The sequence below is a fragment of the Vicugna pacos genome, chromosome 6, assembly GCF_048564905.1.
Source record: "Vicugna pacos chromosome 6, VicPac4, whole genome shotgun sequence".
NCBI classification, from domain to species: Eukaryota; Metazoa; Chordata; class Mammalia; order Artiodactyla; family Camelidae; genus Vicugna; species Vicugna pacos.
In genome coordinates this window covers 54,494,206-54,515,621 of record NC_132992.1, presented here as the reverse complement: position 1 = coordinate 54,515,621, position 21,416 = coordinate 54,494,206, and the positions used below count along the sequence as shown (strand labels likewise).

Below are 21,416 nucleotides of genomic sequence, written 5' to 3'. Positions count from 1 at the left end.
TTGACCACAATCTTAACATTTTAAAATAAATTTAAAGCATCTTTTACTATTATATTTTCTTTCTTCAAACAGGCAGCATAGTATAGTGGTTGAACATGAACTCTGGAGCCAGATGGCCTCGGTTAGGCTCCCTGCCCCACCAACTGCTTATAAAGTGACCTTGGACAACTTATTTATTTAACCTGTTTCCTGCTCACTGAGACGGTGAAAATAACTGTGTCCACCAGTTAGTGTTATTGTGAGGACCAAGTGCATTTGAATAATTAAAATGGTTCCTGGCATATACTAGGTGCTCTGTAAGTGTCAGCTATGACTGTTTTTATTTTCTGACAGTCCTCATGGTACCTGATACAGTAGTTTATAGTATTTGATAAATGTTCTTGACCGACTTGGCGTTCTTTTTATTTTGGTGTTTGCTGTTTATGACATGTTTCTTGATTTTGTTTAAAAACTTAATTTTGACAGCAGCACCTGGGGCATTAATATGTAGTTTTGTCATAAAGAAGTTTATAACTGTTTTATGAAGAGCTTATAGTTATACTTTCAGGATTTTTATTGTTAGTGACTGTAACTTGAACATGTTAACATCAAATGTTAAAGACATTTAAAAATTGTATACGCTGTATGAAATTAAGTCATTTATTGGAAGTTTCTCTTTTTATCTACGTAAAACTTGACGGCTACACCGCATGCCCCTGGACTTACTGCAGCTGTAAAATAATACTCCACAGCCAGCCTGCTTTCTGCTTTCTTCCCAGGGCCCTTCAGGCTGTTGTGTTTTGTCCACAGTGTGTAATTGTAATCAGCGAGAGGGATGAGCCGTAGACGGCTTACGCTGCCACAGTGGAGCCGTATTTTAGCAGGATCAGTCTGACTTCTGTGTTTAGAATAGACTGGAAGGAGCAGCAGTGGAATAAGGGAGAAAATCAGGAAGTTATCGTAATCACGCAGGCAAGAGATGATGGGGGGTGGCTTGGACCCGGGCATTAGCAATGGCAGTGGCAATAAATTTGAATTTTAGCGGTAGCTTGGATGGAAGACTGACTGAACTTTCTGACATATTGGTTGTAGAGTGAGAGAGAAATAGAGGCAGGGTGGCTCTGGGATTCTGGCCGAGCGACTTGAAAGGTGATATTGCTGATAACTAAAGTGGGTAAGACTGGAAAGAGCTTGGAGAGGGAGCTCTGGGATCCACTTGTGGATATCACACTTGTGAAATACCCAGTAGACATCCAAGTAGAGATATCCGCAAGGTAATTGGCTGTTACTAGTCTGCATTTGACGGTGGGGACAGAGACTAGGGATATAAATGTGTGACATAAAGTTGTGAGGCCAGAAGAGATCACGAAGGGAGTAAGACTAGATGGAAAAGAAAAGACTGAACTCATTAGATACTTGAACATTCACAGGTCAGTAAAAGAGGCCAGAGGAATGGCCTGTGTGCTAGGAGTGCCCTGTAAGCAAAGTGAAGATAGGGTTTTAAGGAAGAGATAGGAGCAATTGTGTGACATGATGCTGAAAGGCAAATTAAGAACTACCAGTTGGCCATTATGCTTAGCAATACAGAGGTTATTGGTGACCTTGATGGGCACAGTTTCTGTAGAGTGGAAGGGGTAAGTGTCTACTGGGGTAGAAGAGAACAGGTAGAGAAAACCTGGAGACAGTGGCTAGAGAGATTCATTTGAGAAGTTTTACTACTAAGGGAAGGAGAAAAATGGGGTAGTGGCTGGAAGAGTATATGGAGACAAGGGAAGAATTTTTTGAGAAGCCTATTTGTATGTTGACAAGAAAGATCCCGTAGAAAAAGGGAAATGCATCAATGGAGGAAAAAGAGGGGCGAATCATTGGAGCGACATCTTTGAGTAGACAAGAGGAGATGGAATCTGGTGAACAAGAGGAGAGGTAGTTCTTTATGGGGAGCACAGAAAATTCAGCTATGGTATTAGAAGGGGAGACAGACTATAGCATCAGTTAAGTGGGTAGATGGATATGGTGCTGGGGGCTGTTTTGGTTTTGCTTTCTTAATTGGTTCTGTTTTCTCAATGACATAGAAATCAAGTCATCAGATAGTCTGAGGAGAGGAGTGATGAGACAGTTGTTTCAGAAGGCCTGAGAATAAAGAATGGTTGCTAGGCAGCAGTAATAGCTGATGCCAGAAATCTGAAGTGAGGTCATTCGCATGGTGATGCTAGCAGGTTTTTGTTTTCTTTCCTTTTTTCCAGCCATATTCACTTTTATGGATGTAAGTACAGAAGAGATTATTTGATTTAACCTGGATTGTGTTTTAGCCAAACAGGCAGGGAAGTGATTATAAAGATTGACCATGGGATTTAAGCTGGGTGAGGAGGGAAGAGAGGACCTGAGGTGGGTAAAGGACAGTAAAAATGGTAGGATTGTAGGTCCTGAAAGGTTGAAGTTAGGTACTAGGCAGAGTGACCTGGAGATGGAAGGGTGTATGTGTGTGTGTGTGTGTGTTTGTGTGTATGTGTGTGTGTGTTGAGGGGGAGGGTGGTAGACATTGAGATTTTGGAGGAATTTGCACTGATTGGTAATTATAAGCCCTGGACTGGGATCAGAGCAGAGAGTGGTTAAGGTAGGGCTGATGAGAGATCATTGGAGTGTCTTGAGAAGACTAAGGACTGAAGGGTCTGGATTTTGCAAGGATTATCTATGGGGATAGTAAAATAGCCAAGGATTATGACAGGAGTAATATTGAAGAGCATGACAGTGTGACAGAAGCTAAATTTTTTGTGAAAAGAGTGAGGTGGTAGATGACTCCAACAAGGCAGAGTAGTGAGTAGAAAAGTCTGATGGTATGTGATCCAAGTAGTAGAAAGTAAGGTCGGGGAGGGGAAGATAACTACCTGGAAATGACAGTGAGGAGAAAAGGGAAAGTGAGATATGAAAAGGAAATTTAAGAGTATTGGGAACAAACACTACTCTACAGTCTTCCAGAAGGCAAAATATACTGCAGTTAAAGGGTCAAGAATCGGAATGGCCTGGGACTTCTCGACTGCAGCCCTGGGAACTGAAGGAAATGGAGCAATGCCTTCAAAATTCTCAGTGGAAATGACTTGAACCTAGAATTCTGTATGCCGACAGCTGTAGTTCGTTATGAAAGTGGAATGAAGACACTTTGAGAAGTATAAGGTCACAAAAAATGTGTATTCCATATATCCTCTCCCAGGCAGGTGCTAGAGAACAGGGGCAAGGGAACAAACTGATCAAGAAGATGTGGGTAACAGGCCAAGGGACCCAACAAAAGAGCAAGAGTAAGAGAACCGCAGGATGATGAGGAAGTGAGTTCCCAAGATGAAAGTATCAGAGTCCACAGTGGAGCAAATCAGGAGACTCTGCAGAAATCTCTGCCACAAGAAGGAACTGATAGTGTACCTGATGTATTTGAAGCACTGAGAGGACTAGACAGCTGTGGGAGAATTTAGGAATCCATTAGGAAGAAATCTAAAGAAAAATAAACATTGTGAAAACAATAGTGAAAAAAAGGGAAATGTGTTCATTTTGTACTGTATGGCTCATTTGTTAATAGTACTTCCTGAATTATAGCAGTACAAATACTGACTATTGATCTAATAAAAATTAGGAGATATTGGCCAGAGTTGAGGGGATAGGATTATGTACATTAGTGAGTGGGGTTTCGGGAAAGAGAGCTAATTTATCTTCCGTAGTGGGATGTCAAGAGATAATATTAACCCTAAAAAGAAAAATCAGGAGATGAAGAGTGTAAGAATGTCATTTAGAGACTTGGATGTAAATACCAAAGGAAAGAGTGAAAGAGTTGAAAGAAGTTGTCCCTTGGGAACTGGAAGTAGGGTCGAGGGCAGAGGAACTGTTGCTTTTCTTAATATACCCTGTAGAATTGTCTCTTTAAACCATGTATAAGTTTGATTAAAAATTACAGAATTAGACAGAAGTAGTACACAGGCATTTTCGTACATCAAATATAACATATGAAAGTTGTATGGGGAATTCATATTCTCTTCCCTTCTGCTGGGAAGAAGCTCTAACAGATTTGTCATACATTCTGAAGTCGAATTCATTTTCTGCTCCCTCTTAATTCTTCTCTGACCTTGAATAGAACAGACTTTTTTTTATAACTTCTTTAACTGCCTGCATTTTCCCAGCTGGGATCCCTACAAAGGACTTTTCTTTAAACATAACAGAGCATAAATGTGTGTGGGGCAGGATTCAGAAGAGAGTCACACCAACTAACTCGGCCTCTCTCCCATCTCCCGTCTCTCCTCCTTAGAGCACAGAGCAGTCATGGAAGCTGCTTTTGTGTATGGGACCACATACCAATTTGTCTTGACCACAGAAATCGCCATTTTGGAAAGTATCGGGTATGTATAAGACACATAAGTTAACAATTTTAAGTTCATTTATTTCACATTACTTATTCAACATTTCCATCATACTCTGACAGTACGGACTTACCGGAGAGGAATCATAAGCAGATGTGAATATATAAATGAAACCTGAAATCTTCTTTATTTTGATCATCTGCTGTACTAAAATGAATCAAATACACAGAAGTGATGTTAAACTAAGGGAACAAAGACAACGTGGATACGCCACAAGGTGTGACCCCTTGAGTGGCCAGGTGTACTTTAGGACTAGGTGTCCCACCGTGATCAGATAGGTGGCAGACCAACAGCTTTCATAACTAGGCACCAGAGGTTCCTCCTGAGAGTTCCGTAAGTTACTCTGCCGGAATAATCTTGAATATATTTAAGTACAGTTTTGAACAGAATGTTTTAAATGTTTAATTTGCTTGTCTAGTTTCAGCTTGCAATTTTAGGTAGAGATCTTCTTTTCACTGTTTCTGTCTGGGCAACCTAGGGTTAAAGTTTTTCTTCCATTTAGCACATAGGGACACAAGGAATAACCAGTGCATTTTAAAGACTTCAAAGTTTGGCTTCAAAATGTTCTTCAGGAAAATTAACCCAAAGCAAGGCAAAATGGTGATTGTGTGACCTTTTTAAACCATGCAGGAGTTTTTAATGAGCTCTCCTGCTGACCTCTCAGAAAATAGTGACTATTTGATATACCACGCACAATTAATTAAATCCGAGACATTTTACAACTCTGTAAATTTGTGTGTGTGTGTGAGGAGTGGGTAGGCAGAGGATGAAGTGCTTACAAAGAAAAGTTATGTTTTTATTGCTCTGTACAACATCCTTTTCCATCAGTCTCTTCTTATTAAACTGCCATTCTGCTGGTTCCTTCCTTAATGAGTTAAACAAAAGTTTGATGCATGTTTTCTATTTGTATAAGACTTAATGTTCTTAACAGTTTGCGGATCATGCTGCCAGTACCACAGAGCTCTGTGGTAAGTAGTTACGGGGTCTCAGGATACATACAGTAAGCAGTAGTTTCGCCGGCTGCTTTCCTGCTCCCAGTGTGGACTGCCAGTCTCCCATCTTGGAATGGGGGAAGCCTTGCTAGCCCCAGTCCCATGGTGACTGTCTGCTAGCCCCATAGTTTCTCTGAGGTTATTTTTACTTTCTCTTGTGTTACCAGCTTCTTTGTTTTTCAGGTAATGAATAATTACAAATAGCAGTGACATGCTTAAAACAGAGAGAGGTAGTTACTTACTGGCAAGGTGCGGGTCCTCTCATTTATCTTCCAAATCTTGTTGGGCAAGATAGACTAATACTGACCTATGACTGAGCGTGCTAATGTCTAGAAGGGATTTTGCTTTCCTCCATTTTAAAAATGAGAATTAAAAAATGTAGTTATTCTGTTTTTCATGTTCTTTGAGTATATGATATATTGGACATGTTTGCACGCTCATTTATTCATGGGTAACAAAATGGTGCGGTGTCCTACCTGGACCTGATAGGACAGGGAAGGACTGTGGATTCAGAATATGTAGTCTTAACATCACTTCTGGATGTAGTTGTCTGTGACTTTGAGCTGTCTCCTGATGAAGAGGTGAATATATTTTTTTCTTTGATTAACTTCTTTTGACTTTTCTCATTTGTTCATTCTTTCATTCGACAAGTATTTACTAAATGCCTTCTGTATCCTAAGCACCATCGCAGTTGCTAGGGCTGTAACATTGGCTAAATTTAGTGTGTTAGCTGTCACATCCTGTTGGGCCAGACGCCAGCGGAGAAGGAAGGGTGTGTGTGATAGATAGCACAGAGGTCGCGCGCCGCACGGACACCGGCACTCTCTGCTGCCTCCCCATGTTCCCTCCCTGCAGAATCTGTGTGTGGGCCAGGAAGGATGTTGCCCCACCACATACACGCACAGTCAGTTAAATCAGAGGCGGCCGCGCGACCTAGAGTCAGCCAATCTGTTGACTTACCCGAACGAATGAGATACCGTCTTCCAGGAACTTGGAATGGGACATGGAGAAACTGGGTTATGTAGCATTTTGGCTTCCTTGCTCACGGGAATGTTTTGCTCACGTAGAAGTAGAGGAGAAAGAGCTGGGAGCCAAAAAGTGTTAATGGCAAAATCAAGGTCCCTGAACTCTTGCTGTTCAGATCTACATGTTTATTCTCTGACCAGTTACTTGAATTTTCCTTGTGTTCTGTGAGAAACTCTTCTAAACTTCCAGTATATTCCCGTTACCCCCACCTTTTTGGTTTCTGTTTCCTGCAACCAGATGACCTCTGATTAAATAGCTTTTCAAGATTATTTTATTATTTCAAAGGTTATGAGATGTGGTCCAACCTCAGCTGGGTCCTCTTGCTCTCATACTTTTCTTTCAGCAATATGTGACTGTTTGGGGTTCCCTTCAGAAAGTCAAGTACTTTGATTGGGTCTTGGCTATTTAGTTCCTTTTGTCTGAAATACCCACTTGTCTGTCTTCTTGGAGAAGTGATTCTTTCTTACTGTTTTTAATCTTTATGATGATCTTCCTGTCCCTTTCCTTCCTTCTCCTCCCCAACTTGAGACAGAATGAAATATTTCTTTGTTTCTCATAGCATTTGTATATCATAGCACTTAAAAGCTGCATTTTAATTGTTTTACTAAATATATGTCTTTCAGTCTAAGCCCCCGAAGGAATTGAATCATCTTATTCACCTTAGTCTTTTGTGCTTAGCGCAGGGCGTAACATAGTAGGCATTAAATAATCTGAGTGATCATTTCTTTAATCATTGAATCTGTCAGAAATTACTTTTTGATTAAATGTTGAAATCAGTGAATCTTGGAACTCAGTTAAAGCATGTATCAAGAATTAAAATAACATTGTAAAAATAAAAATTTGCAGTATTTTGCCAAACTCTACTAATGCCATATGGAGATTTTTTAAATGCTATTTTAATTTTGGCAGACCTTACTTACTCACTGTAAGTTTATCTTTGAATTCTCATGTTGAAGGGAATGCCAAAACTCAAATTATAAGCCATATTTGCTGAGCTTTGTAATATTTCAGATACAAACTCACAAACTCCCACAAAGTGTCACATGGTTTCTATCTTAAGGCATGTTTTGGCTGAAGTTTATTTAAAACAGATTTGGGTTTAAATTAAACCTAGAAGATTTGTGTTACAAAGCTTTATTTAGCATAGCTATAGAAAAACAAATATATTTTAAGATAATCTCATTGTCCTCAAGGTGACAGTCTTTTATCTGAAAAAAAAAAAGAAATGTAGACCTGTCTCTAACCTAATTTAGAAGCTACTGTATGAAAGAGTTGAGGAAAAAAATTGTTTATAGAGTTCAAAAATTTCTTTAATCTTCTTTTTTGCTCAGGTCCTTTTCATTTTGTTGTATTTTTACCAAAACAGTAATTCAGAAGCGTTGAGACTAGGACAAAGGGATTTGTCATGTCTTTGCACCATAGAGGGATCACACATTGAACTTCAAGTGGGTCTGTTCCTAATTTTTAATTTGCAGCACTGAGGATATAGAATACGCACATCTCTACTTTTTTCATTGTAAGCCAGTCTCGGACTTGACCCAGCAATGTAGAAGAACACTAATGGAACAGCCACTGACTACACTGAACATTCATCGGTTTATTAAGACGATGGAAGCACCTCTGCTGGTATGTGTCTTATTTAAATATGTTAGATGATTTATATCTAACTTCTATTGTTTTGATTCACAGATACGCATTTTACTTAGATGAGCTATGTCTTTTCCCCTTGGACATATTTATTTCATTTAGGCAGATTTAGGAGTAGTTCCTCATTAAAGGTAGAATAGAAGATACACTGTGTATTCATAAAATGATATTTTAATGCCTTGAACCATTGTTGTTCAAGGTAACCATTGCATAATTATAGTGGTAGTTGTAATGAACTGTGGAAATATTCTGTGGTAGTTATAATGAACTGTGACCATTCGAAGACCACAAAGATTACATCATGGGTTAAGAAAGGACCTCTTTTGGAATGTTTTGATCCCCATTTTAAAATTTCATGAATATTGGAATTGTAGCATTTCTGGTGCCCCACTTTCCTTACCACAAGCCTGGAAGAATTTTAGAGAGACTCAATAGGTGATCAGCAGACTTTTCTCCCTGAAAAAAGGGTTGTCCTGAGCATACGTAAAACCTTCAGTAGGCCTTCTCACTCACTGTGCCCTTTTAAAATAAAAAGTGTGCATATGTATTATAAATAATCCAAACAGTGCTGCAAAGTATAAAAGAAGAAAAATTTTAAAAGCCATTGAACTCCATACTCAGAAATGAACTGTAAGAAGCACACGAGTCATCTCTGCATCCACATGGGTACACACAGGTAGAAGGATGGATGGATGAATAGACACAGTGCATGAGCTACTGTGCAGTAAGAAGCGTTATACTTAATCTTATTTAAATTTAACAGAAGAAAAAGAAACGTGAAATTAGAGGGATTATGGAACTTTTGAGAAATTATTTCTTCCTCACTAGGGGGCTCTTTAGGAAATATTGTCTTAAGTGTTAAAGTGATTATAAAAAACATTAAGAAATGAAAATCATTATTTAAAAAACCCTACATTTCCATTTTAGACAATATTAATTTCTTTCTTTCCGTAAAAGATGAGAAAATAAACTTCATATGTTTATTTCCACCTCAGCTCCTCTTACCCTACTGATTTTAGTTTTGTGTTATTTTACATTGTGAAGTTTATAATATTTAGATTGCATTTTATAATCATAATTCCCACTTTTTAAAAAAGCCTTGCTTCCACGTTTAAATAGATACAGACCTCCCTGGTCCCAATTTTAGTGGCTTCATTCCTGAGTTCTCTATTTTGGTCAGTTTTTGTTTGGTTAGATTTTGGCTTCAAACAGCATTGAAAAAAAAAAAAAGCACCAGGTCTTTTTCCCTTCCCTTTCACATGGTGGAGGAGGGAGGCATTTGTCTTACTTCCATGGGAGGATGTCCTCTGGATTTGTTTTGATCTTTCAGTTCACCATAAAGCCCTGAGAGACAGAACAGTTCATTGGACAGGTCCTCACCGTTTCTATCCAACCTCATTTCCTTTTCTTCCAATATTGAGATATTATTAAGAATTCTCAGGATTTTGTCCGCTCACCAGTACTGTTTTTGCTATTGAGGGTAGGATTAGGACTCATCCCCAAACTTTGCTAAAAACTTCTGTTCTTTTTTGGCTGCAACATTCTGGCTTGAAGTTGTGCCTCTTTCCTAACGTTTCTGCTTATAAACTTTCTTTTGCTGTGTTGAAAACTGTTGTTTTCTTTAAATAGATAATGAGGAGGGAGATTCTCTGATTTTACTTCACTTTACTAAACTTACCAAGAATTATGCAATGTTAGTTTTGAAAATAAAAAATGAAAACTTTGGAGACTTCGTAATGACCTTGGGATTCAATTCAGTGTGGCTTCACTTGAAACATGATGTGGCAAAAATCAAGGGCACTGTTTATATTCTGTGTGAATGGTAGCCCCTGAAACAGACATGTTGTAAACAGCAATGTGAATTCCTCCCTGGGATTGTGCAATGCAGGTGACCCTGCTCTATGCCACTGTTCACCTAAAAGGAATATTAATTTGACAGTCAAAGTCCCTTCTGAAGTAGCGTTTGTCTCAACACTCTCACAGAATTTTGCATAAGTGCATCGTTGCCTCAGTGTCTTATTTGAACTCTTTTTTTCCCTTAACAACTGGGATGTAGGATTCAGGCAGACATTCCAAAAGCATGGCTAGACACTGGGATAGGTAGGAATGGCCAGTAGCATGGAGCCAAGAAAGATCTGAAAGGCAAAACTCGGTGCTGGATTCGAGAGCCATGCTGAGGATCTCCACCTTGATGTTGGCCTAGAAGGGCTTGGCAGTCCAAGAAGCACAGATTAATGGGCTTTTACAGATCAGAGCAGAGCAAATGAATGCAGAGTGCAGGAAAGGAGACAGAGCCTCGGACAATTCCTTAGCTTCTCGGTGAGATGGCTAAGGCTTACCCTTGTGGGGGTGGGAAGATGTTAAAGGGTTCTGAGCTAGTTTGGTTCCTTTTACATTTTGGTACTTTAAACATTTGGCTGTATCGGTATGTAAGGCTGTTGCAGAATATACTGGAGGTTAAAAAACAAAGTGAGGCCAAGCACTTTTATAAGAAACACCTCTTAAGTGAAGATTTGATGTAACTGGATTATGCCTTTTGACAGTGTAGTTAATTAGATAAGGGGATGGTGAGGTCCTGAAAGTTAGTAGCTGAATTTGATTACTTCTTACAAATTTCTCCGTACAAGACTTTGCAGTAGTGTACTTTGAATGAGTGTTTCTTACTTTGTTCTTATTTCCTCAAGGCCCCACTGATGCTCATATTTCCCTCTCACATCACTCTTAACTATTCCTACTTTATTGTCAATCTGTATACAAGCCTTTGAGGTTCAGTCATTGTTGGGTTTTGTATGGTTAGTAAGATGTTTTTGCAAAGTAGCCTAGGTGCATGGGTCCAGAATCTGAAATAATTTCATTTGTTTACATTATCTATAAACATTAATAAAAAGGGAAACCAGGCTTCAGACTTTTTGGTAAACTTCGGGTGTGTGATCATTGCAATTATATGCATTATTACTTCACTTCTAAGCGTATGAAAATAGATGCAGATTAGGGTTTTGTGTATATATTTATGTGTGTATGTTAAGTAGATAGGGTACTTGAATATTTAAATATTGTAGATGTGTAACATAACTGTGTCTTATAATCATGATAGGGACATGTCATTTTAATTCTGACAAACTGAAAATAAATCTTAAGCATAGAAATTTTAAGTGATTTCAATCTTAAATTGATTAAGTGAGATTCTGGCAGGTGTGGAATTACCCTAAATGCATTCTTAAGGTTCCCAGCAATGAAAAGAGATGGGAAATGGTTCAATTGTTGTTCTGTTGGCTAATCCCAAGGGCATTTTGGAATGCTGTTGATTTTCGCTATGATCAGTTTATACTGATGGATGGAAAGTTTTTATTTCAATACTAGGAAGAATCTTCAAGTGCAAATATCTGATAAAATGTTTAGAATAGATAAACTATTATATAATCACTTTTCTGTAAATTTTATTTTTGTTTATGCATCTGAGATAACTGTCTCAGACAGATCCAAGACACTTGAATTAAATTAAGCCTACTCTTTTACATAGGTAATTAGAACGATGCTATTATGGTTTATTAATTTAGCTTCTCCTATTCCTTGAGGGCTCATGGGGCAGTGTACAATATTATATAGCATGGTGTTGGCTTCTGACATTATTGTCTCATATCCTTTTTTTTTGTTGTGGCAAAAAATGTGTAACATAAATTACCCTCTTCACAATTTTTACGTATACAGTACAGTATCCTTAACTCTATGCACATTGTTGTACAACAGATCTCTAAAACTTTTTCATTTGAATGACTGAAACTCTATTCCCATTCATAAACAACTCCCTATTATCTCCTCTCCCCAGTCCTGGCAGTCACCCTTCTACTTTCTGCTTCTGTGACCTTGAGTGCTTTAGAGACCTCTTATAAATGAAATCATGCAATATTTGTCTTTTTGTAATTGGTGTATTTCACTTAGCATGAGGTCCTCAAGGTTCATCCATGCTGCAGCATTTGTCAGGACGTCCTTCTTTTTTAAGACTGAATAATAGTCCAGTGTGTATGTATGTGTGTGTGTGTGTCTGTCTAGTCTCACATTTTACTGATCCATTCATCATTGATGGATGCTTAGGTTGCTTCTACATCTTGACTATTGTGAATAAAGCTGCAGTGAATATGGTTCTGCAAATATCTCATTTTGAGATCTTGTTTTCAGTTCTTTTGGTTATATATCCAGAAATGGGATTGCTGGATCATATATGGTAGTTCTATTTTTAAAGTTTTTTTTTTTTTGGTGACTTGAAATTTTATTTTATTTTTTCACTTTAAAAAAAAATTGAAGTACAGTCAGTTACAATATATCAATTACTGGTGTACAGTACAATGTCCCAGTCTTGCATATACATACATATATTCATTTTCATATTTTCTCCCATTAAAGGTTATTACAAGATATTGAGCATAGTCCCCTGTGCTATACAAAAGAAACTTTAAAAAAAATCTATTTTTATATATAGTGGCTAACATTTGTAAATATCAAACTTCCAGATTTATCCCCTCCTACCTCCCTTCTGCGGTAACCATAAGATTGTTTATAAGTCTGAGAGTCTGTTTCTGTTTTGTAGGTGAGTTCATAGTGTCCTTTTTTTTTTATTCCACATATGAGTGATATCATACGTTATTTTTCTTTCTCTTTCTGGCTTACTTCACTTAGAATGATGATCTCTAGGTCCAACCACGTTGCTGCAAGTAGCACTATTCTTTTTTATGGCAGAGTAGTGTGCCATTGTATAAATATACCACAACTTTATCCAGTCATCTGTCGATGGACATTGAGACTGTTTCCATGTCTTAGCTATTGTATGTAGTGCTGCTGTGAACATTGGGGTGCATGTATCTTTTCACATAAGAGTTCCCTCCAGTTATATACCCAGAATTGGGATTGCTGGATCATATGGTAAGTCTATTTTTAGTTTTTTGAGGAATCTCCATACTATTTTCCATAATGGTTGCACCAAACTACATTCCCACCAGCAGTGTAAGAGAGTTCCCTTTTCTCCACACCCTCTCTAACATTTATCATTTGTGGACTACAATAATTGACATCTGTCCCGTTTTCAAAACACACTCACTCCTCTCTCCCCAAAGCCTCATCGCATCAGACTTTGATTAAAAAATGACGATGACAATATCTCCCATCCCAGAAACTCTTCTCAACATGTAACCTTATCACTGTGCCTATCCCCTGGTGGAGTCTGTGTCCCCTCTTTTGAAATGGTTGGGCCTCTGTGACTTCCTTGACCAACAGAACAAGGCTGAAATGATGATATGTGACTTCTGAGGCTGTATGTCACAAAATGCCACGTGTTTCTGCATTGCTCTGTTTGATTGCTCATTCTTGAAACCCAGCTACTTTGCTGTGAAGTTAAGCCTGAGGAGAAGTCATGTGAAGAGGAATTGAGGCCACCAACTCACAGCTCTGGCTGAGTTCATAATAGTCAGCAACAGCTTGCTAGCCAGTGAATAAGCCATCTTTAAAGTGGAACCTCCAGTCAAAATGCGCCACTAATGCAACTTGGACCGGAGATGAGGTTACAGACGTATGGATAAAATGAGTGATTCTTGTAATTTTAAGCCATCAGGTTTCAATGTGCTTTGCTGCGTACACAGAGATAGATGCTTGGAACACACCCTCCAAGTGCTCTCATCTGTTTCTGTGGCACTAAGTACACTGATTCTCAAATTTGAATTTTCAGGGCTTCATATTTCTTTGGAGTCCCTGTCCCATGTATCTAACTACTAATTAGATGTCTCTCTCCTAAACTCAACTTGTCCAACATTAATGTGTTGTATTTTACCATGTGTTCTTTCTCCATTATCTTGGTTAGTTTACTGTCTACTCATTCATGGCAGAAACCTACAAAAATCATTCTCAATTCCTACCTCTCCCTGCATCTATTTCTATATGTTAAATATCTTTTGAATTCTTCATTCTAAAAGCCAGTGCTTTAATCCAGGTTTTTCTCCATCTCTCATGCACTGTTTTAGCAACTAAGCTGGTCTACGTTCCTATATTTCACTCCCTTTAAGTTCATACTCCCCATTGCTCACAGAGTGATATTTTTAAAACGCACATATATGATCATGTTACAGTAATTTTTACACTTCCTCACTGGCTTCAATTTATTTACAGAACAAAGCCCTACTTTCTTAGGAGGATATGTATGGTTTTTAATGATTTGGCCCCTTGCCAGATCTCCAGCCTTCTTGCTTGTTCCTCCTTTTCACTTTAATACTGAATTACTTACAGTTCTCCAAATACTCAAAGAAGAAATAAGGCTTTTCTGCTCCTTCATGCTGTTCCACCCAGTCAGGTTTTGGCATAATTCAGTTCTGTATTGTCGTAGGACTGAAGGTCCCACTTTCTTGCCGGCTGTTGGCTGGTATTGCTTTCAGCTTCTGCAGGCTACTCTCAGATCCTGGCCACATGGCCCTCTCACAAAATTGCGGTTTTCTCCTTCAAAGCCAACAGACAGTCTCGCTCCACTGTGCTAGGACAGTCTTACAGAATGTAATCTAATTAAGGGAATAACTATGTTCTGAGTATCACCCACACTCAAGGGATAAGGATTATACAAGACATGTACACTAGGAATCTTGAGGGCCATCTCAGAATTCTGCCTACCATAGGTAAATATAGATTTCTCTCTGGAAACTTCAGATTAAAAAAAAAATCCTCAATAATTGGAAGATTTGCAAGAATGCATCTTCCTGTGTATCTGCTTTTATTCCCTGTATCGGTTACTCAGGGGGCTCTTTCAGTCATTTGTGGGAAATGTTTGTGTTTATTTCAGTGATGATTTCTTCTGTTTTCTCCCTTTTCTCTCTCTGGGGCTCCTATTTGAACGTTGGCCTCTTGAACCAACCCTTCAATTTTATTATCTTTTCTATTTTCCATCTATCTTTTGCTGCATTTTCTGGCAGATTTATTCAACTTTATTTTTCATTTCTTTATGGATGCAGTGCCTTCCCATCTCCTCGAGCTTATCAGTGGGGATCTTCTGAACCTTTCTTCTTCCTGAATAGTCTGTGCTTCCTCCATGTTGTTTTTGTGTTTGTTCTGATCTCTACCTTTTATGTTAGAGGCTTTCCTCAAATGCTTGCAACTCCTTGTTTGTGATTTAGCACGTGAAACTAAAAAGGCTGACTGGAAGTTTTGAGACTGTAGATGGCACTGTTAACTCTGAGCTCCACAGGGTGCCTGGACCTGGACTGCTTTCTGGTGAACCCCGATGTTAGTATCTTTAGGGTTTTCCTTGTGGTTACTCAAGGTCCCCAGAAAAGGATCTTCCAGTTTTCTGTAGGAGGACAGAAGTCTGGCTGCTAGCATTCTGGGAGCTGAGTGGGGAGGGGCTGGAAGGAGTCTGAGCATCTGGTTACTTACTCCTCCTCCTTTGGGCATGGTCTTGACACTCTCAGCTGTTACAGAAATCCCCCCAGATCTCTTCTGGTATAAAGGAGGACAGTTGCCTAAGCTCATGGAGTTGAGGAGGGAAATCTAGGGATTTAACTGCTTTTCCAAAGGTTTTACCTCTTCCTCCTTATTTTAGAGCCTCCCTGCCATTCCCCTTCCAGTGTTTCTCTCCCAGTTCCACAGGTGCCAGGCATCAGCATTTCCTGAGCAGTTTTAGGATTCTGCAGTTAAAATTGTTTCTTAGCTTTTTCTCTCATGGCTTAGGGTTTTGCTTTGTAGATTCTCTAAGTGAATTCTCTAGCTTCCAAAATTTTGCTGCCTTTTCTCTTTTCCTCTCTTCACACATGTATGTTTATCTCTTTTGAAAAATCCCACTGCTGTAGTTTTCCTGGGCTTTTAGATGTGTGTATTCAAGCAGATGTCAACTCAGATGTTCCTCCCTGTCCTGTAGTATGTCATTGTATGTTAAATTCTTACATGGAAGAGTTTGTCCCACAGCTATCTGTTCTGTTTCATTTTAAATATCTATCTCTTTATCAATACAACACTTAATTTTTTAAACACTTTTTGTTTTTTTCTGAGGGGGAGTAGGTAATTAGGTTTATTTATTATTATTTTTTTTGACAGAGGTACTGGGGATTGAACCCAGAATCTCATGCATGCTAAGCACATACTCCACCACTGAGCTTTCCCCTCCTCCCACACTATCTTACTTATTTTTGTTTCTTTATAGTATGCTTATTCTTTATGGTTAACTCTTGATAAAATTTGTTAGTTTCATAATGCTTAATACCTATATATGTACACCAGGAGCATTAAACTTAGAAAATCATAAGACCATTGCTGCTGTTGTTGGATTTATTTACTTGTTTGTTGTTTTTTTACTTATGTCTTTATTGATAAGAATTAATAGGGTTTAAATGCAAATGTTGGAACATTATTATTGCATAGTGAAGACATTTTTTTCTTTTTCTAAATGAAGACTGAAGTTGCTGAGGATCCTCAACAAGTTTCAACTGTTCATCTCCAACTAGGGTTACCACTGGTTTTTATTGTTAGTCGACAAGCTACGTATGAAGCTGATAGAACAACTGCGGAATGGGTTGCTTGGCGTCTTCTCGGAAAAGCCGGAGTTCTACTCTTGTTAAGGTATTTTAAACACAGAATATTCACTATACTGTGGTTAGCAGAACACTAATGTTTTTCTTATATGGTAGTCCGTTCACTTGTAAATAAACTCAAATCTCTAACAGATTCTAATATAGTTAGACCCAGTTGCTGTGCTAAAGTTGATATATTAATTATCAGCTTGATTAAAATTAGACCTTTAAACTTTGCTAAATGAAGATGTAGATTAAGACAGGAGAAAATCTGGTCTGTGTTTATGTACAAAACTTCTCCGACTCATTAAATTGTAACCTTTTTTCATAAACTTTTTTTAGTGTAAGAACTTACAGTTCTATTTTAGATTGACATCCTGGATGACTGTTATTCTTGAGAGTAGCAACATAAAACATTTATTTCCATTTTGAAAAAGGGACTCTTTGGAAGTGGACATTCCCGAGCATGCTAATGTGATCTTCAAAAGAGCAGAAGAGGTTAGTCATTTTATATATTGGTCTACAAAGTCTGCTTATTTACAAAGACTTAGTACATGTGGTCCCAAAGGAACATATGCTTATTTTAAGAAAATTCTGTGAATTGCCACTATTCAAAGATAATTACTGTTAACATTTGGTGTGGGTTTTTTTTTCTTCATTTCTTAGTCTGTCTCTTTCTCTGTGTGTGTGACTAAATATATATATTTTTAAAGAAATTTAGGGATGTGCTATATGTCCTACTTTGCCCCTACAGTTACATTGAATTACTTGCTATTGTGCTGTGATGCCTGCTCTTTACACTGTTTTGGACGTCACTGATTCTTTTCCTTTCACTAAATTTCTGGAAGTGAATTTTGTTAAAGGAAAAGGAAAATTTTAAGACTTTAAAAATACATTGTCATATTGTCCTCCAGAAGGGTTATGCTTTTACCAGCACGGTTTGGAATTCCTTGTTTCTCATGTATCTTTGCCAACACTGAGCAGTAATCTTTAAAAAAATTGTTTCTGTAAAACAGTTCCTGTTTTAATTTGCATGTCTTTGATAACTTTGACTACTGAGGTTGAGCTTTTGAAGGTTTATTGGCCATTTGTATTTCCTTTGTAAATTTCCGTTAATGTTCCTTTTTCCTTAACTTTTTCTTAATTAAGAATTATTGAGTGTCTGGTGTGCCCTCTGCCTGGCCCGCCACCCAAAGCCCCTGCAAGGTTGCTGGGGTGTTCTTTCTGCCTCACTGTGTTGTTCTTTGCCGTTTTGGGGACAAGTAGAAAGGAAGAGGCGTTTAATGCATTGATTTGACTTGGTGAAACACTACAGAGAAAAACCACGAGGACCATCCTTCCTGCCCCACCTACGTCTTCCTTCCCCAGCCAAAGGCCTGACATTTCAAACTACTGTATCTGCCCCAAATCAGATGAAGCCTGATCAGCTAAAACTGGTCATTGGGAACTATGGGATTCTATTTTCACCGATTTGTTTTTAAAATTATTCTTCTTATAAAATTATGTATACTATGAACATTCTGCAAGTTTGAAAAAAAATTTAGATCCTACATAACTATTGTTGGCATTTAGGATTTTTTCCTCTGGTCTTATATGTCATCTTTTAAAATACCATAATAAAAATTCTTACTCTCTTTTTTCTTTCTCTCTCTAAAAAGAATTCTTTAATTCTGAACATCTAAATATTATATACATGTGCCAAAAAATTATTGATATGTTTACAAACTGCCAGACAGTTTACACCTAAATTCTCTTGTGTAAGTCTATGGCAGGGATACTGTGTTAGGCGTTAGAAGACTTGGATTCTGTTCCTTCTAGTTCTGGGACCAGATAGATGAATTAATCTCTTCAAGCTCAGTTTTCTCATTTGTGAAATAGTCGTAAAACCCCTCCTTTCTAACTTATTAGAAATTGTATAAGACCAAATAGGAAAATACTTTGAGAATGTAGTATTGTTCAAATATGTATCCTGTGGGACTAGTATTCTCTGCTTTTTGACAAGGTAATGGAAAGAATACTTTCTGGAGCTATTTTTTTTTTTTGCTAGTAAAGATCCTTAAATAGGAAATTACTGTATTTGTTATTGGGAAATAGGTTTTATAGAAGAATTAAAGTTCATTCTGATTTCCCAGTGCATATAAAAGTTATATTTACACTATACTGTAGTCTTTAAGTGTGCAATAGCATTATGTTCAAAAAAATGTACATAAATAAAAAATGCCTATTGCTAAAAAATGCTAACCATCATCTGAGCCTCCAGTGAGTCGTAATCTTTTTGCTGGTGAAGGCTCCTGCCCCCGTGTTGATAACTGCTGACTGATCAGGGCAGTGGTTGCTGAAGGTTAGGGTGGCTGTGGCAATTTATTAAAATAGACAGTAATGAAGTTTGCCACGTTGACTGACTTACTCTTCCTTTTGTGAGCGACTTCTTTGGAGCATGCAGTGCTGCTTAATAAAATTTTACCCTTAGTAGACCTTTTTTCAAAATTGGAATCAATCCTCTCAGACCCTGCTGCTGCTTTATCAACTAAATTTTTATAATATTCTCAATCCTTTGCTGTCATTTCAACAGTCTTCATAGCATCTTCACCAGGAGTAGATTCCATCTCAAGAAACCACTTTCTTTGCTCATTCATGAGAAGCAACTCTTCATCCATTCAAGTTTTATCATGAGATTGTAGCAGGGATAATTTATTAAAATAATCTAGTAGCCTAAAATCTCATGTTTTAAAAATGTTTGGTTGAGCCTTAGTGAAAGAAATTCTAGTGGAATAATTTCAATGGAATAGAATTTTATATTCTTAAAATAACTGGTGGCAGATAGTATTTTTATGTTATGGCTAAATAGGCAATTGAACTTCTTTGTGGAATTATTTTAGATAAAGTATTACTTTGAATATTTGAAAATAATTTTGGCCCTGGTTGCAATAAAACTATATATTTCTGTTTTGTATTGAAGTAGGACTTACTGTTATATGTGAAATGTTTCAGAATTCAGCATAACGTAATTGTGACAAGGAGCAAGTGAGACTGTCAGTTCCTCTTTTTTGCCCTCTTTTTCGGTAGCACACACTATCTTTATAGAACGTATACTTTGGATACTTTTACTAGTGATTGTGAAGTTTATTTCCCCCTTTTTGTTTTTTTAAATATTAAAGTTGCAGTTCACAGGTTTAGTTTCATTTTAGTGTCAAACAAGCAAAGTTTTTTTTTATTACAATGGTTTGTTATGTTTTAGTCATGTCTTTTAAAATTATGTATTTCTAGGGAGTGCCAGTGGAATTTTTGGTGTTACATGATATTGATTTAATAATATCCCGTGTAGAAAGTAATACGCACATGAAGGAAACACAGGAATATGAAGACAATGACATGGAAGGTCCAGATATGGGTAATATGTTTTTTAATGCTCATACACCCCTCCCATTTCTGCCCAGCATCCCTAAGTTCAGTGAAATTTCAGTGAGTTAACTTTTCCCATTTGAGAGTATGAAGAAACCTGAAGAAATTAATTTTGAATCTCATTTTAGCAAGTTGATTAGGTGAAGACATGTAAGGATGCTATGTTTTGTTTAGTCCAATACCCTTCATTGTTCCTTGTCAGGCTTCTAGCTTCCCACACCTGTGCCTTTATCCTCTCCATCAGTTCTTTCAGCCCTCCTGGTCTACTCCATGTTTAAAGAGAACCCAGGAGCCGCCATGTGATATTTTATTTTTACTATTTCTATTAGGATATGAAATTCTAATAAATATAGTTGTATTTAGAGTTGTAAATAAATCTGATAACAATATAGGGAATAAATTTCAATAATATTTGAATATTCTTTGTAACATGTTATGTCTTTTTAAAAACTTTAAAAATTATTTTTATTTATTTTTAACACCTTTATTATGGTATGATTCTTGTACAGTAAACTACACATACTTCAGATGTACAATTTAATGAATTTTGATAGATGTGTACACCAATGAAACTACCACCACAATCAAGATAGCTAACATTTTTAGTAGGTGGGAAAGGATAATTTGGGAATTTGAAATTTGCATCTCTTCTTTTTCTTTTTACTGCTCTTACTGCTTACATTTTTGAAGTATTCTATAGTTTTCAAGGTTTTTTTTCCCCCAGACATTATTTACTCTAATAGTTATCCTCTGAGTTAGCTGATGTCACCTTCATATTGTAGATGAAGAATCTGTGTTTTAGCCGAGTTAAGTGATCTGCCCACGGTCACACACGTGGCATGTGGTGGAGCCTTCTTACTTGATCTCTTATTTGTGATCATTATCATTCCTGATATCTTCTTTCGTGACATCAGTCCTGTTCTGAAATTGCTCATCTGCTTTTCTCTCTTCTCTACCGATCTACACAATTTCTAAGGCAGAGATTGTATCTTGTACATTCTTGTATCCCATTTAGTAAATACTTTGTATATAACCCTATTATCATGAGTCCCAAGATGGAAGTAATTTACATATTCTTTTCATGAGGTCCATTTATTATGATGATCAAAATCTATATTATAAATTTAATAAGGGCTCTGAGCTTTCACTGTGACCAGCTTCTTGGTTTGAGCATTGCTCTCATTCTTATCTGAAATACAGAGGTTAGAATTGCCTGTGATTTAAGCCAGAGTTCTCCGCAGCATCGTCATTACATGGGCTGACCTGTGTCCTGCTTTCTTGCTCCTTGCTTTATTCCTATCATGGTTGATACATTCTGATCTTTAGAATCAGGGGACTCATCCAGATGTCAGTTTAGTTTCCTGTCCTCACTGGGAGTTGCTTGTTTCAAAATTTCCTTATTGTCACATCCTTTATATTATTTCCTGACTCTCCAG

General features: G+C 37.5%; 1 protein-coding gene across 4 annotated transcripts in view; it reads left to right on the top strand.

Moving 5' to 3' along the window:
* Nucleotides 1-21,416, top strand: part of TXNDC16 (thioredoxin domain containing 16) — a 77,379-nt gene that overhangs the window by 29,632 nt on the left and 26,331 nt on the right. For all 4 annotated transcript variants that reach the window (XM_072963071.1, XM_072963074.1, XM_072963072.1 and 1 more), the window contains exons 8-12: nt 4,268-4,358; nt 7,873-8,023; nt 16,461-16,627; nt 17,016-17,076; nt 19,846-19,969. In XM_072963071.1, the coding sequence (XP_072819172.1) occupies nt 4,268-4,358; nt 7,873-8,023; nt 16,461-16,627; nt 17,016-17,076; nt 19,846-19,969 (594 nt within the window). The remainder of the gene's footprint in view (nt 1-4,267; nt 4,359-7,872; nt 8,024-16,460; nt 16,628-17,015; nt 17,077-19,845; nt 19,970-21,416) is intronic.